This window comes from Coturnix japonica, chromosome 4 (genome assembly GCF_001577835.2).
Source record: "Coturnix japonica isolate 7356 chromosome 4, Coturnix japonica 2.1, whole genome shotgun sequence".
In the NCBI taxonomy this organism is placed as follows: domain Eukaryota; kingdom Metazoa; phylum Chordata; class Aves; order Galliformes; family Phasianidae; genus Coturnix; species Coturnix japonica.
Genome location: NC_029519.1, coordinates 13,345,248 through 13,362,380, shown reverse-complemented (window position 1 = coordinate 13,362,380; position 17,133 = coordinate 13,345,248). Strand labels below are relative to the sequence as shown.

General features: G+C 47.5%; 1 protein-coding gene across 3 annotated transcripts in view; it reads left to right on the top strand.

Annotated features, from left to right (window-relative positions):
- GAB3 (GRB2 associated binding protein 3) overlaps nt 1–17,133 on the top strand; it is a 53,096-nt gene that overhangs the window by 27,566 nt on the left and 8,397 nt on the right. For 2 of the 3 annotated variants that reach the window (XM_015860813.2, XM_015860815.1), the window contains 5 exons: nt 6,531–6,834; nt 11,860–12,076; nt 12,943–13,412; nt 15,366–15,421; nt 16,453–16,708. In XM_015860813.2, coding sequence (XP_015716299.1) covers nt 6,531–6,834; nt 11,860–12,076; nt 12,943–13,412; nt 15,366–15,421; nt 16,453–16,708 — 1,303 coding nt within the window. The remainder of the gene's footprint in view (nt 1–6,530; nt 6,835–11,859; nt 12,077–12,942; nt 13,413–15,365; nt 15,422–16,452; nt 16,709–17,133) is intronic. The other variant, XM_015860814.2, reaches the window with a different exon arrangement.

Genomic DNA, 17,133 nt, shown 5'->3' with positions numbered 1-17,133 from the left:
ATCTGTGGCTTTCTTTCTGATTATGCCGGCCAATCTGGTTTTCTTCATCATATCCAGCAGGGTGTTGTTAAAGACTTGAGTTACCAAAAAAAAAAAAAGCCCCACCAAAAAATGGTGTTGTGGTCCCCTACTAAAAGAGTCACTTTGCCCAATTTCCTGTTTATGTTCCTTCTCTTCAGAGCCGTAGCATCATGTGAGCTCAGACAGTTATAGATAGGCAGCATGACTGTTGCTGACCTCACACCACATGTTCAGTTAACAAGGTGAAACAGCAAAATTTGTTCTGTTTGTGTAAAAATACCAAGAAAACTGCCAGTTCTCGGTAGAAGAGAGGAGAGGGACTCCAGATAGCCAGAGGCAGGGTGCAATCTCCAGGCCTGAGGAACCTGCAGCTCCTTCTTGTCTCTAACTGCTTTGCACATCTGTATTTACATTGTGCTGGTGACTTACAAGGAAGGGGATTAGCCCCAAGTCGATTCCTTTCTTTAGCAGGGGAGTTTTGGAGCTCTTCCATAAAAGCTATTAGTTTAGCAGATTTGCTCAAAATTTGTTCAAACTTCAGTCTCTTTACTGTATACATTCCGTTATGTTTGCTTCCAAAAATAACCAAAAAGTCCTTTTACTTGAGTATCTTCAGCCATCCAGCAGATGATTGTACCCCCTGAACAACCTGCAGGCAGCCTCACTTGTAGTAAGATCTTAAGGATCCACACAGACCCTTGTAAAAATCTTTTCAGATTAAGCAAGAGTTTTGGATTAAAGCCTTTCCAAGAACTTGAACTTACCTCTAGGCAAGATGCTATCTTATTACTGTGTTGGTATTAAAGAATTTATTGCAAACAAGTCGGAAAGATCTGAAAGGTTTCCAGGCTTTTATACAATTTTTACACCGGTATTTTTTATGCAGCTGTAGGAATCCCTGCTGTGCTGCATGAGGTTTCAGTGGCCCCTTTCCTGCTGACAGAAAATGAAGTTTTGATGTTAAACGCAGGAGGGCCTGTGGCAGTGTTGGTTTCTCCTTTCTCCCTGTTCTTAACTCATTTCTGCAAAAAGCCCAGCCCTACTCATCACGAGAAACCAGGATTCTACTTTACAGCTGGTGAAAGAGTGGCAGTAAGCCAGAGCAGGGGGTTGCTACCTGCTGCCCTCTTCCACGTCACACACATAAATAAGGATTTCAGAAGGAAGAGTTGCACCACAGACTGCCCAAAGGCACACATACAGGTGTGAGTGCACTGCTCCAATGTGCAGGCAGGTGTGCTGAGCATCAGGAGAGCAGTATGGCTCTGGGAGCAGGTGTACCCATGGCAGGTGAACTGGTCAATGCATATGTGCTGTGTAACAACCCCATACCATCTGTCAAGTGCTTCAGGACTCAAGGTGAAAGAAAGCACTCTAGAAATTCAAGCTGTGTTCAGGATGATAATAATAATGTCATTTTAGATGCTGCACATAAGTGCTGTGAAGGAATATGGAACTAAAACTCTTGGCTGGCTAGTGAGGCTGTAAACAACCTCGTGTGAAGGGCCCAGCCTGTGAGTCTTCACTGTCAAGGAGTTTAACTGCCTTAAGAAAAGGAGCAGCAGCCAGGAGGTGTCATGTGGGGCGCAGTGAGGAGGGATGAGTGCTTTGCCAAGCCTGCCTTTGGGAAGTAAGAAACGTGCCCCAGCAAGGAAGAGGGAAAAGATGCTTCAGTAGCTTTAAACCAATCACTTTGCTTGATCATTCTATTGCTGGGATGTCTCCTGTGAACCACAACCTGACCAACGTCTCTGTCAGATATGAAAAGCAGACAAAATGAGAAGAAGGAGGGGAGGGCACAAGGATTATGGCAGGACAGGGTCTGACTGCTCTCCATGGGCAGGGGCAAGGCACAAGACAGGCTGCCTTTGGCTCTGGCTAGTCCCTTGTAGGGCCATCAAGACAAGTGACAGGCTGCTGGGAGCGATGGCAGCCCAGGCACAGTCCCACCTGTAGGCACAGATGCCTCTTCCTAAAAGCACGAGACCATCTTCCCTGCCACGCTGATCCCAGTGAAACACAGACGGAGACATTGGTGGAATTACTTTCTGTATTTATGAGTGGTGTCATTTTGAATTTTTCTTTCAGAACTTGTTTTCTTATCTTCTACAAGGTTTCTAAGAACTTAAACCTCCCAAGTTTCAAGGTCGCTATGCCTTTGACCCTCTGAACCCAAGTGGACCCATTTGCTTTACAAAGAATCTGCATGTTTATCAAACAACAGTGACTCATTCTGTTGCAGATGTTTCCATATGTAAAGCACTATAAATATTATGGACTGGGATGTGGAGCAGGCAGTGGGAATATCTGTAGGTTAGCAAGACACTTTTGAGTTTGGGTCTTTTTCTTCATTATTTCAGTGTGTGACATTTCTTCTACACAGACCACAGGCTCCTTTTTATGAGAAACAGCAACAAAGGAAAGCTCCCTGCTTCTAAAGGACGTCACTATTGATGCTTTATTACGAAGCTTTCACTGTATTTACAGCGCAGGAAATTTTTAGGTTTGCGTTTTTAGTCAATGAATGTATCTGTACCACCTTGCAAGGAGAAGGTATTTCCCCTTACACTTCACACCTGTGGCATCTCTTCCGAGGAGAACTCATGCTGACTTTCCTGAAATAAGATTCATTTAGAGTCATAGTGAAACTACCACAAGCAGATAGACAAGTGACTCAGTAAGTGAGTCACGACTTAGCAGATGGAAATAGAGTGTTAGACGCTAGTCTGTCCCAAAATCATTGCATTGTGGTCCAAGCTGCATCACCAACCTGTGTTGAGAGATGTTGGAAGTCCAGCTCTCAAAGAGATGGTTTGGCACAGCCAAGAAGGGACCAGCCTTTGGGATCATCTCCAGTGGTCAGCTAATGGAGAAATTCTGCTGCAGAAAATGTCTCTTTTTGCTCCAGAGGTCACGTTAGTGCTGCACACTGATGGAGGCAGAGGAAGGTCCCAAAGGAAGAGTGTTCCTCACCGAAATTGAATATGTATCGATTTTTCTTTCCCAGACATAAACTGTGAGTTTCAGCTTCTCACTGCCAAAGAAAGTGGTAAATTCGGAGAAGAAAATAGGAGGAAAAAACAGCAAGCAAGGGAGACAAAACCCAAGCAAAGTGCTGAGCCCGTGGGTGATGGGCAGTGAGCTCAGCTGTCCTCAGCATAGGGGCACACAGGCAGTCTCATTAAGGAGATTTATTATGCAGAGCTGATGGGATCCGCCGCCCAACAGGCAGGACTGAAATAGCAAATCTGTCGCTCCAGCTGGGGAAAGGCTGGGCAGCTTAAGAGGTGTTCTTCATCTCAGATTTCCGCAAGCGAGCTAATTGCCCAGCAGGACAGGCAGACAGTCTTTTCTCCTGCAAAGTCTGGCAGGAGGAGCTCCCAGCGGCATCCTGGGCTCCCACAGCACAAAGATTCTGTGGGGAGCTGGTCTGACCTTTCCTGGTACTCTGCCCTGTGGGTGGGCAGCTCCAACCCTGCTGTTCACGAGGCTGTCCATATATGAATTTTGACTTCCTCTTTGAAAACATTTATAGGAAATGCTATCAAGTTCCGTCTCATTTTTTTCCCCCATAAAATAAGACAACTAAAAGTAATTATTTGAAATCTTCTGCCCTAAATGCTGGCACTGCTGCAGGACAATCACCCCATGGTTTTGCTGGCGGCCATCCCCAGGGATGCCCTGTGGTTTGGCCTCAGAAGGTGTGTGGCTCAAAGCCAACCCTGCTGTCCTGCTCACCACTGAGCCCTTGGACTTTTTTCCACCAGACTTCCCTGTGGGGCTGCACCCTACCAGCACGTGGCTGCTGCTCATCCTGCTGCCCTCGCCATCCCTGTGGCTTTGCTCTGTACAGTAAAGATTATCCTCATGGGGGAGTCAAGAGCATTAACTTAGCTGGTGAAGAACATCAAGGTTCTTGGCTATTCCATGTTTTGTTATTGCAACCAGAAAAAATAATTTAAAAAAAAAAACTAAAACTCACAGGACAGATAATATTTCAGGCTAATTTACCTTGTGCAGTTTATATGTGCTACAGCTAATTATTTACATCTCAGACACTGGTTCTCTCACACAAACACATACTCCCTGGCAGGAGTTAAGCAGCCTTGGCTGAAGCCCTCCTGTGCCAGCTCCCATCTCCCACTCTCCCATTTACCACCTGGCTGTTGGTAGAAACCTCGCAGGTTTGCTCGTGGCCCATTTTATCTGGCACTGCCTCCAGCACTCCTGCACAGCAGCTGCCCATGTGCAGCAGTAGCCCTTGTTCAGCTCCATGGTGGAGACACCAGGTTGTGTAGGCAGCTATTGCTTTCTTAAAATCCCTCCCAAAATGAAACAGAGCTACTCCTCTCCCCTCTAGAAACAGCTCTGCCACGTCTGAACTGAGAAATTCAGAAGTATAAAGAAAACACTGCTAGCCTGTGCCGACCCAAGCCATGGGCTGGCACCCAACCAGCACCGCCGCAAGCTCCAGCTTCCTTTTGGCACCAAACACTCCCACTTACCAAGGGCAAATGAAAATTGTTCTGGATTGGCACTGTCTCTTGTCTGATTACAGCTGTGCTGTTCTGATACAGCCTTCTCACAAACAGCACTGCCCAGGATGGAGGAGCATGGCCATGGTGCAGGGCAGCCCCAGCTGGGCTGAGGGATGGGGATGAGGAGGAAAGCTCATGCTGCTCTACACCATGTCCTGCTCCATGGGACAGGTCACTGCCAAGAACTGGGCCAGGCAGTCTTTATGTCAATTTCTTTTATTTTTGTGTGGGGGAACATCTTTTTTTTCTTGGCTCCCACACAATCTCTTGGACAACTTGGGTAATGATCAGTAATCTGATGTTACCTCTAGCTAATTCCAGCAGAGACAGGTTATGAATTTGCTTTGTTCAATACTCTGCACTTCAGTTCTGCTTCGTGTCTGTTCCAATGCAACCTTTCCTTTGAGAGCCACTCCTTTCCCTAGGCTGCTGCACACTCATTCAGCATTGCAAGAGCTCTAAGTACTGCAGCCTCTGGATGATGTTTTTTATTTGTCCTTCGCTTTCAAAATAAAGAACTGCCAAGCTAGTTTTATCTATGTATAGATAAAATATTGTGTGAGTATGAAGAGACTGAAAAGCTTTGCCCTGCAAGAAAGCCTCTTTTGAGTAGAGAAAAAAACCACTGCTTTCTCTTGACTAATGGCTATTTGTTTTGGTTGTTTTCACCATCGCTGTATCCACAAGAACTGCAGGTGAAATGTGTAGTGCCAATCCCTGAGAGTCCTAGTAAGAACTCGTACACGTTAGTGAAAACATCCTGAAATCAGCTGTTTTGCATCAAGGCCAGATGGTTGGATCTGACAGTTTAAAAATGGTCACGTTGGAAAACAAGTGTGAATTTGAACCCAAGCTGTTGCCCAGGTCTGTGTTGTGATGAGTCACTTTGCAGTGAGCAAATAAAGCTCAGGCAGGGAGATGGTCCCGGTTGTTGAGATGTTTCCTTGTAGAACCTGTAACTACTGCAGCAATTAGAGCAGCCAGGGGTTGTGTGGTGCCTGTGCACCTGAGCAGCATGTGAGCCCCTTCACCCCAACGGAGCCAGAGGCTCCAATGCCATTTGTGTGGAGTTGGATGAAGGGGAAGCTCCAGCACCTTGTTTCAGCTTTGCTCTGCAGAGCTGAGCTCAGGGTAGATTACTTCTGGCCCTTGAAGTAAGCATGTTGGTGACAGCTGTAATCAACACAGGGACACTTACAGTGCTGATGAACTAAAACTGCTGCTGCACAAGTGGAAAACACTGTTTTGTTCCTAGAAACTTGCACGTAGCTTAATGAAGTGATGCAGCATTTTCATCCTACCAGAGCTTCATTTAAGCCTGAATAGGATCCATCCATACCTTCAGCCAAAGCAGCTCTGTCAAGCTGGTGCTGACAGAGCTTGGTTCAAGTTAAATATCACTGGAAGCAGCATCTGTGTAAGCAGATGTTGTTCCACAATGTTTAGGAGGTTCTTGCTTAAGTTCTTAGCACTACAGCTCCCCTAAGGTTAGTTCTGGGCTTCTATAAGTAGCTGACAGCTCATTAGCAGCTTTTTACTAGCTCTGGAATCCAGGAGGGAAGCTGTGCGGGTCACCTGGAGGACTTACTTTGGGCAGGAGGTCCTTGTTGCCAGGTGTTTGTTAGCTTTTGTGCTACAGCATGCAGGGTGGACCCAGATGTTTTCATTTCACAAAGGGAAATGCATTATCTCTTCCTGGTTCACCCACAGCAGCTAAAGGCAGAGGAAGCATCAGAGGAGCTGCAACATGCTGGCAGGCCAAGGGGGAGAGGAAGAAGAAGCCTTGTTCCCCATGGCCTCCTACCTGACAGCCCTCTGCCTCCTACTACAAACACAAGCTGATAGCAAGCACTCCAGATGGAAGTCATACTTCAGCCAGCTTAGTAAAATAGTCTTAACAGCTGAAAGAAAGACAGGCATGTGTGCAATTGTTGTGTTTCGCTAATGGGACCCTGTCTGTGCTGCCCACAGGCCTGGCGGAAGCGCTGGTTCGTGCTGCGCAGAGGGCGCATGAGTGGGAACCCAGATGTGCTGGAATACTACAGGAACAACCACTCCAAGAAGCCCATCCGCATCATCGACCTCAATGAGTGCGAGGTGCTGAAGCACTCGGGGCCCAACTTCATCAAGAAGGAGTTCCAGAACAACTTCGTCTTCATTGTGAGGACCACCTACCGCACCTTCTACCTGGTGGCCAAAACTGAGGAGGAGATGCAGATCTGGGTGCGCAACATCAGCCAGATCTGCAACTTCGGGCATTTAGAAGATGGCACAGGTAGGATCATGCTCGTCTTGGGGGCTGGAGGATGTATGGGTTTGGGCTTCTCCATAGCATTGCTTGGGGCAAAAGGAAACATGGACCATGGAGCTGTTTGGAGTGGAAATAATAGCTGGCCACTTGGTCTCACACTGATGAAGCAATTCCTGCTAGAATAAATATCAGGCCTTTAATAAGAAAAGGTACTGTTTATGTGAAAAGCTGACTGTTATCTTCTGGGGCCGTTTATTTCATTACACGTCCCTTATTTATTTAGTTTGGCTTAATGCAAGACACCTGTCCCTGGAAAGTATCCTGCAAAACTTGCATTTTCTCAGGCTTTGTTGGATGTGGTAAGTGCACAGATTTGGGTGTATATGTACATATAGCTCCGTATTTTTGTCATTGATTTATCTTTGCCTAGTAATGAGAAGAAAAATAAAGCAAAGGCAGAGGACAGAAAAGCATTGGGAGAATATGCTTAGATTGAAGAGATGTTCCTACTATGCAGCACCAAGCCAGCTTGTTCTGCCAGGTCTTGTGCCTGTGTGTAGGCAGTAGGGTGAGTTTCTTGGAATGCTTCCAGGGGTTAACCACTCCAAGATGGATCTAGCCAGTAATTAAAGCCGGGACCTATGTCATCATTAACCTGCCTTCCAAATGAGAAAACTGGGCTCAGATAACAACAATCTGTCTTTCCCTTGACATTTCCAAGGGGCAGATACAGCAGCAATTTGAGAGCTTTGTAGGAAGTGAGTCACAATAAAGTCCTTTGCGGTGATAAAAGCTAGCAGAAGAGCTGAAAAGGGTGGTGATGGAGTGACTTGGCCCCATCCAAGATAACACAAAGGGCAGCAATATGTTTAGGGGTGTCACAGCACGGCTGAGCAGACTGTCTTGCCAAGGTCCACGTGCTAATCCTGGTGACTGCAGTTGCTGCATGGACATACACTACCTAGTAGCAAGAGGAAACAAAAGGCCATGAGATGTTTTACTTTAATCTTTTCCAGTTTCTGGCCTTCTTTAATAACTTTTTCAGTAGTTTATTCTGAGGGGAAATGGGAGTGAACTCTGCAGCGTTCCTATTATAAATTGATGTTTGTTGTCTTTGCATTCATCCTAGAGACCTCGAGGAAATCATTTTGTGCCAGTAGAACTTGCAAATTTGGGCTAGTGGCCTTTTGTGATAGCAGGCAATAGTCCTTCCATGCATGAGGGTAACCAGGGACCAATAAGGAATCCACTTCCTACTCATCTGTCCTTGCTGAAACTAAGATGTTGTCCTTGTGTTGCTGCTTTTGCTGCAGAATTATGTGGGATATAATTTTTACCAATTAGTCTGAAATGATGTCAAGTCTTCTCATGCAAAATAAAGAAAACAAATTTATTTCTTCATCTCTCAGATGTTCATTCAGATTTCTGGCACAGCACTGAGGATATGCACAGGGAGATACAATCTGTGGCAGGGGAGCTAAGGCTGTATCTGGAATAGATGTTTTTTTGCTGGAAAACTTTATTGTTATTCTGGTAGAGCAAAACATTCCCTGCACAATGGTTGCACGTGGGCAGTACTGGCAATATCACACTGTATTATTTCTCTCCCAGTGAAGACCACCAATGTAGATGTTGATGGACCAGAAGTGACAGCCTTTGCTCTGGCAGTCCAGAAAACTGGCATCTCGGCTTTCTGCTCTGTTCCTCGAGGCAAATATCCCCCACAGTGCAGAGCATTTGCTTGGGTCATTATAAAGTATGGCATCTAAACCTGCAGCCCGTATCACAGACAGCACAGTGAAGCTTCCAGCCATGCGCCTCCATATCTCTAGTGGCAAACAGCTAATTTACCCTGCAGCTCCTGTTGATGTGGTTGGGTCTGGGGTGTGTTCAAGTCAGGCCACAGGGCACGTTCAGATCCTATTCCTGTCCTCTGATTTAAGTTTGCACAGTTCCACAGGTTGCACAGTACATCTCAAATAGATAATTGCTCCATTTTTTTTTTTGGAAGCACCTTAATCCCCCAAAAGGCTGTAGGTTCAAACAAATTACCCTTAAAAATTAACATAAGAAGAGAAAAGATCTATTAAATGCCACATACTTTTTTTAACATGAATGCTGCTGTTACAAAAAATAATAGTCCCTAAAATGAATCATCGGAAGAAAGACACATCCATTGCACATCCTAATTTTAATAAGCTGTTCAGTGTATTAAAATGACTCTCAAAACCAGTATTATATTATGAAATCAGTCACTCTCAATCCTCTCATCTTCCTCAAAATCTGCTCTGAGACTGACTCTGAGGCCAATCCCAAACCTAATGCTTTCTCTGCTTAATGCAGTGAGCAGCAGGGTGTGGGCAGTGACTCAGCCCCAAACACCACCCAGTTCTCAGCCCTTCCAGCAGCAGGGAAGCCAGACTTAGAGTCAGGCCCTCCTCACTAGAGGCCTCTGGTTTGGCATTTAAGCAGCCAGATCCAGCCCAAAGCTATCAAAACCTCTGCTGGCCCCACCAGGAAAACCTTTTAGTCAACATGAGCCAGTGGAGAGGAAGCATGAGCTTCAGCAGCTGTCAGGAAGCACCTGGGTAGGCAGCAGGCATACAGGCCAGCAGCCGCCCTCACCCCACAGCACTCTGCTGGATGCAATGTGAGGCTGGCACATCTGGGGAGTCACTGCAGAAGGAGGAGCCCCCACTTCATGGTTTGGAATGAGATGAGGTAGCCAGGGAACTCCGTGGTTACCTGACATCTCATATGCATACTGAAATGGATGAATGCAATGCAGGATAGCAGCTTCTGATAGGAGAAAGTTGGTTTTCATTTCATTGTCATTAAGAGGCCTTACTTTATAGCTGTGCATGAAGAGCTCCCCAAGGCCACGCTTTGGCAGGCAGCTCCTAAGCTCTAGAAGGACATTTTATCTTGGATTCCCTCTTCATTTCTTCCATGGACTTCAGGTGTTGCTCTACAGCCCATGTGAATGCCTTGCCTCCTTCCCTGTGCAATCCTTATGATCCCTACTGATGTCCAGTTGCTCTGCCTTCTCGCACAGCACCCAGGACCACACTGGGGCCTGATGTCCAGTCGGCATTATCCTCTGAAGCAATTGTTTACTCCACGTTCCCCTGGGCCGCTGGTGCTTGGATGGTAGCATTTCTGCTCTTCCACACAACTGACTGCTCTCTCACCTCTCTATGGCTCTGGTCACTCTTGCTTGCACACATATTTGCACATAGCTGGGACCTTCTCCCTTCCTTCTCCTCTCTGATGGTTTCTTTGCTTCTTTTTAACCCTGCCAGGACATGGAGCTGGTTTGATTCACCAGCACCTTGCTGCAGCCACTCTGGGGACTTTCAGCCAGCCAAGGCAGCATGCTGGCAGCATGGGAAAACAGATCTGTTCCCCACAGGATCATTCTCTCCTTGCAGAAATGCATTCCCCTTAAGATCACCGCTTTATTTCCCCCCTCTACTGCCATAGAAAGCCAGCAGAGAAGTGCCTGGCTCTTGAGTGGAGTCAAGGGGAAGTGTGACAACTCCTCCCAGGCCTCCTCTGTGAGAGGAAATCCCTCCCAGTGCTCCTCAAGGCTGCTCTTTCATGTCAGCCGTTGCAGTGTTTCCACCTCCATGCAGCCTGGTGTGGGGGATGCTGCACACAGGGATCCCCCCCCACACACACACACACTTTAATTGTGTGCTCATGCTGCCATTGCTTAATGACTATTTTGGGGCTGAGGCCTGAAACAAAAGGCTTTTCCCTCCTACTATTTCAAACAGAGGCTCTGCATTGATGGGCAGAGCATCCTTTGCAGCATCTTTGTCCATACAGGGCAGAAAATTTGGGGCTAGTACCCACCAGAACAACTTCTTTGGCAGATGAAGCCATCTTCTGTCATACTGGCAAAGAGGGAGCCAGGCACCAAACTAATTCTCTGCCTGCTCTCTAGAAAATGGGCATGCATAATTTATTCTCCCCAGCTGCTGCCACAGCACAACTTTAATGCCCACTGGTTCAGTTACCAGCAGAGCTGGCAGGGAAGGGGACGATCTGTTGGGAGCTGGCTGTGGGTTTCCAAGCCCCTGAAGACAAGAAAAGAGCAGCCACACAGCAAGCTGGAAGGATGGGGATGGTGTAGATCTGCCATGTGTTGTGCAGCCCGCAGCCTTTCCTGATGGGATAATCTGAGGCTAAACTCTGCAAGTACCAGATGGAGCTCAGGCCTGTTCATTCTGTGTATCAATAATCCAGAATGTCATTAATTTTTCTTGTACATTGTGGGTTTTTTTATTTTTTTTTAAATTTGTGGTCAGATGGTGACGTGAACATGCTTTGCTGAGGTCTCTATGGAGTATATGCCTGATGCATATTTGATCACATTCAGCTTGCAAGACAGCTCCAAGTCCAATATCTGCAAGCTGAGTTACTGCCTGAGCCAGCAGAATGAAAAAGAGAAAAGTTATTTTTCAGCTGGGAAGGCTTCAGCTGTCAGCCCTGCTGCACAAGCATGAAAACTCGCAATAGCAGTGTCTTTCAGATGATCACTGGGGCGAAGAGGGCTGCTGAAGTCACATTGCTGTGAACACCTGCCTAAAATTATGCAAATGTTTTTGTTCAATAAGCTTGAATTTAAGCATGTGCATTAGTACTTTGCAACCTGAGATTCACTGCTATGCCATACCTCCAAGTAAACGGGGAAGTAGCAGCAAGCCAGTGCTGATTGGCAAGGAAAAAGATGACTCCCTACCCACTTTAAAGGGAAAGCACCACTTTCTCCTGATTCTTTTGGCTTAGAGGAGGAAGGTGCTTGAAGGCCCATGCGGAGGTCTCAGTGTTACCAGGCAGCCTACTTCCTCGTTGGTGACCCTGGGGCAGAGGAGTGACCGCAAAGCTGAGCTGTGTGCAGGCTCTCGCTGTGCTGAGGGCTGGGTTGACTTGCTGGGGATCTTGCAGTGCAGTGCAGGATCTGGCCCACAGAGGCATGCTCCCTGTGATCGCTTATCACCTCACCCTGCTGCCACTCACCAGGGCTGTTGCTTCCCCTTGCAGGTTCAGTGGAAAGCCTGTCCCACACCACCTCGTCCCCACAGCCTTCGCCAGCTGCCTCCACCCACACATCCCGCATCGCTGATCCCTCCTTCTCAGTTGACCACACTGCCACCGATGCTTCTGCTGCAGAGGAGACCCCTAGTGAGTCGGAGTCGGTCTTCCTCCCCGACTACCTCTTCCTCTCCAACTGCGAGTCTGGCAAGCTCAGCCATAACAGGTAACTGGGGTCTGTGCACGTATCAGGCTGCAGCCACACAATGCCTACCCAGTGATGCTCTGAGGGATGAGGGCAAACTGGTCCCTGAGTCCTATAGCTCCAGGGAGGCTTTTGAGACCAACAGGGGGCCATCAGCCCAATCCAGTTTACAAGGTCTTTTTATAACGAATGTGAGCAGTCAAGCATCAGCTGTTGGTCCTGGCCCATTCAATTTTCCTCCAAGTGCTCTTTCTGCCTGCTGCTGCAAAAGGTGCTTCACAAAGGGCCCCATGCCCCAGCTCAGGGGCATTCCATGGCTGTAGGGAAGAGATAGATTTTGGATCAAACTGTGCTTTTTGCCCTGCAGTGTCACTCAGAAGAAAAGAAAGGGTGAAGTCTCAGCAGAGCAGTGCTCTCGCTCCTCCCCTTCCTTCTCTGAAAGTTCCTCTGGTTTTTAACTTGGGTTCCTGAAACATGACAGATGTCTTGCTCTGGGAGCCGCTTCTCCCCTTGCCTGGGAACCAGACTTTGTAGATATAAGTATTTAGTGAATTCTGCAGCATAAAGATTGAAACTTAAGGAGTGGTGGCATGAGTGCTTCTCACATACACTGAGGGCTCGGTCACTTCACTGCTAATGCAGGGGATTGAAGCCCTGGGCTGGCAGATGAGCATCCCTGGGAGGCAAGGATGGGGTCTGCACTTGGCTGAGCTCAGGCAGAAAGAAAATGGCATGAAGGGATTGGTGGACATTTTCCAACTGGGAGTGAAAAGCAGCCCGTGTAGCTGCTCTCAGTGGATTGCTCCCCCAGGTCTGCACACTCATGCATTCACCCAGTTGCAATCAGGAGAAAATGCAATGCTGGTCCTGCTCTGTGCCCCATGCAGGTGTGACAGCTGGTCCAACTCAGATAGATCACTGGAGCAGACCTCATCAGATGATGTTTTCATCGACTCTCTACAGTCCCAGCCCTCCTTGTACCTCATGCAGCCATCCAGCACCACGCACCAAGATGGTGCACAACTGGCAAACCCTGGTGTGGTGCCCAGGAGCACGGACATGAGTGGGACAGCCAGCGACTTGTCCTCCTCTCCACTGCTGGGGACACCACTGACGCCAACTTTTCCAATGGAGCAGAGCCAAAGCACACTGCCCTATGGTGTGAGCCAGCTGGATGTGCTCTCCAACACGCCCCCACCACGGCCCCCCAAGCCCACCCACTTCTCGGACAGGCGAGGGGATGAGGCAAGCAGTGGGGTGCTACAGAATGGCCATGCAGGGAACTGCCGTGCCCCAGTGGCACTGGTGCCCAGGAGGATCTCCCTGTCCAGCCTAGACAACATGAGGAACTGGAAAGGTGAGTGCAAAACTGTGTCCCAAAGGGCTTGTTCCAAACCGGTCTGCAAGCAGTGTTCTGACCTATCTACTAGTGCATTCCTTTCTTGTCCCTCTTTCTGCCTCTGAAGGTCAAACTGTGGGCTTGTACAGGTGAAGTGTCTTTGTGGCTGTGCTGCTCCACACAGAGTCATCTCAGTAAAAGCAGCAGTCTTTCCACATGCTTAAAGAACAGGAAGCCGGGGAGGTGCTGGGGGTGGGATGTAATCCTGGCTGAACCAGGGTCTCTGTGTCCTTTAGCAAATCCCCTCTGTCCTTGCATTTCTTTTTAGCTAGCCTGAAAACCTACTGCAGAGCTAGACTGCTGCAAAGCAAGCTCAGCTTCAAGGTGAGGTGCATTTCCACCAAATAATGGTTGGAAATCCAGAACATACGGATGTCAAAGTCCAGCACACACAGTATATGAGAATTTTATTCTATGGAGCCACAGAACAAAGAGAAGCAGCTGAAATACCTAGCTGGAAAGCATCACTTATTTTAGAGGGACATGTCTTTTTGGATGACAAAGCAAATACAGGGCTTTATGGATGAGTGTCCTCCAGCTCCCTGTAGGAGTCATTAAGTTTGGAAAAGACCACTAGGATCATCTAATCCAGTGCATTCAGTGTCTGGGGCTGCTAGATCTCGCCCTTGGAGCTCACACATTAGAGCAAGGAGACCTCTGCCCCAGGCTGTTTATCAACGTACAAACAATTCTTGGAAGGTTTTTGCAGAAACACCCATCAGTGGAAATGTTGTTCTTCATTATCTGTTTCGTCTGCTTGCTCTCTGAAAAACTTCTGCTTCCATGTATACACCACTCCAACACCAGCAGTGTGCTTGAGATGGTTAATGTTCTCTCATCACAATTTATGCTGAAATGCTCTTAAGAGTATTAAGTGCCCAAATGTCATGTTCTGCTACCATGCTGCAAGGTTATCTCTGCCTGACAGGGGGCAGCAATGAATTAATAAGTTCTCTTGAGTGCAGCTGAAACTATTTGAAAGGTTAAATTCTGAAGTCAAACGTGCTTTACAGAGAAGGATCTGAGAAAGAAACAGGGAGAAAGCAGCTGCTCCTTATGGGCTCCTGCAGTTTAGTTTGTTTGTGCTTGGTAACCTGTAAATGCTGAGCTGCTATTAGTCAACCTACTATGAAGGCAGTGTGTGCAGGCAAAGCACCTATATTGTGGCACCTACTGGTGCCTGAATGCCTTTTGGCCAAAATAAGTAAATACAGTCAGTTCCTGCTGATCCAAATCCATCTGTGCCCACACTAACCTTCCTGCTTAGCAATTCTGCTGCCGTTGGCGTTGCCCCACACCCCACTGCAGTGCAGCACTGATGGCTCCTGGGCCAGGAAAGGGTGCAGGGTTGTGATGCTCCTGCTCAGGGTCTCTGTAGAGCACAGAGAAACAGTTTTCTGCACAGAAAATTATTTTCCAAAATAAGATGGTAGTTGTATGCACAGGTAGAAGTATATATGCCTGTATGCGCATATATATGTGTTCAAACACACGTGGTAGGTAGGAGTGACAGCAGTTCTGTTTCCTCCAGATCTCCCTGTTTCTATTTTCTGTCCTTCTTGAAAATAAAGTGTATCAGTCTTCCATTATTTAGTGTACCTTCAGTACAGCACATGCTTCTCTGGCACCTAGGCACTTAGGTGGCATTCTGAACAATAACAGAATAATTTTCCCTCCAGTTCCTTTTGGTATAATGACTGTTGTATGATAGATGGGCATTAGAGGGATCAGAGCAGGTGTTGAGTTTAAGCGTTGGTCTGCTTGGTTGCTTGCTTTGCACACCAGCCTTTCTCCCCAGCAAACTACTTGTCACTAGCCATGGTTATTTTAAGGCCATATGCTTTACTCCAGAATGATCTCCTTGAGGTTGCTCTGGCTTGCCACATTTTTAATCTCTTTTCTCCCTTGCAGCAGACATGGAAGGCAGTTCTTTAAGAAGTCGGGACAAGAGACTTAGCTTGAATTTGGTAAGTTCTCGGCATAAATTTAAACACAGGTGCATGAATGTGAGTTATTTCACATCCCTATAGACAGCCACTTCTCTCCTGCAAAAAAATGGAGGAAACCCTTGGCTTTGGACAGTTTCTGTGTCACTTCCTTGTATCCAAGGAGAGGGGAAGGTCACAACATGAACACCCTGATTTTAAAGCAGACAAAGGCAAGTCTGCTGTGAAGGACAGAGATAACCTCTAGAATGAACCTGTTGACTACAAGCACCTGAGAAAACTACTTTTCTCTTGAAAAGAAAAAAGAGGTCTAAAGAAGCCTTCTGTTTCCTGATCCCGAGGGACATCTCTTCTCAGGATATAGGGAAGTCTCTGCCTCAGAGCCCCCACAGTTCGGAACTCTGCCAGCCCAAAGCTGCTGGCTCAGCTTTTGACAGATGTGGGTTATGTGTAGCACCATCAGGCATCATGCAGCCAGCCTTCTGCCTGGCACTGAACACTGTTTTCTGAGTGGGAACTCCTTTGCTGCTCATCTGCAGGGTATGGTGTGCAGCTGATGCCTACCTCCCCTTTGAAAGCTTGCAGGGTTGATGGTCCTCTCTCCTCAATGCTCAGCCAGTACCAACCTGCCTGAAATGAATGAGTGTTTGTTTTCAGCTGACAGAAATAACTCATGTGCCTGCACCTCTGCTCTCTTAGCTCCTACATCTGCCAAAATCTAGTTGATTAGGTGTTCTCCTTTTGGATGTTTTCATATAAAAGGGTCTCCTTCATATAATAAGACAGAATTGCTGCTGGAGGGGGCAAATGCAGCCTTGCTGAAGTCAGAGCATTTAACCTACTGAATTTACCCATAAATTTGGTCTTACTTCCCAGCAGTGAGTGGCTGAGCTCAGCTGTGGGCTCCTGCACATCTAGCATGAGTATCCAAACTTGTGTGTTTCTCCTGTCCTTCCAGCTCACGCTCCTTAATGAGGTCTCACTAAGTCTTCTTGCTCAGAGCAAGCTGTTTGTTCACCACCATTTCTCTCTCCTTTCTCTCACCACCAAAGCCCTGCCTCTTCTCCCCACTCTACTCAACGTCTGTGGATGGAGCAGAAGACAACTACGTGCCCATGCGTCCCAGCACCTCTCCCTCAGCACCTGGCCCCGACTGCTCCCCTGATGGCTACATCCCCATGAGCCCCAGCTCTGCAACCTTCACCTTCCCTGTAGTCAGCACTGAAAAAGTCACCAGCCCCTTACCCGAGCTGCCCTCTGACCTGGAGCCGCCCCCGGTGAACCGAGACCTCAAGCCTCGCAGGAAATGTAAGGCCAGACCTAAAAAGCAACCTCTAGGCAATTGGCCTGGTGGAGGGGACACAGGTGGCCTCCTCTGGGAGTGACCCTGGTACATTTCGTGTGTGTTAGTATAGTGCAGGAGTTTGGATCAACTCTGCAAATGGCCACATGGGTGTAGTTTGGGAGACAGGAGGCTAAACCAAGCATCCTTCTGGCTCACCAGCTCCCCTGTCTCCCAGGAGCAGGACATCCAGGCTCTCAAACACCTCACACCTGATGTGGTCTGTTGTTTAAATTTTACTTAAATTTTCCTTCATGCCTCTCATGGCATTTCCAGAATTTGAGTTGCATTTTCAGAGGATATACTGGGGACAAAATTTAGCTCTGCAGAGAAGAAATTGCTGAAGCCAAGTCTGTGTTTAAGCACTTTGGGCTACAGAGCCACAGAGCTA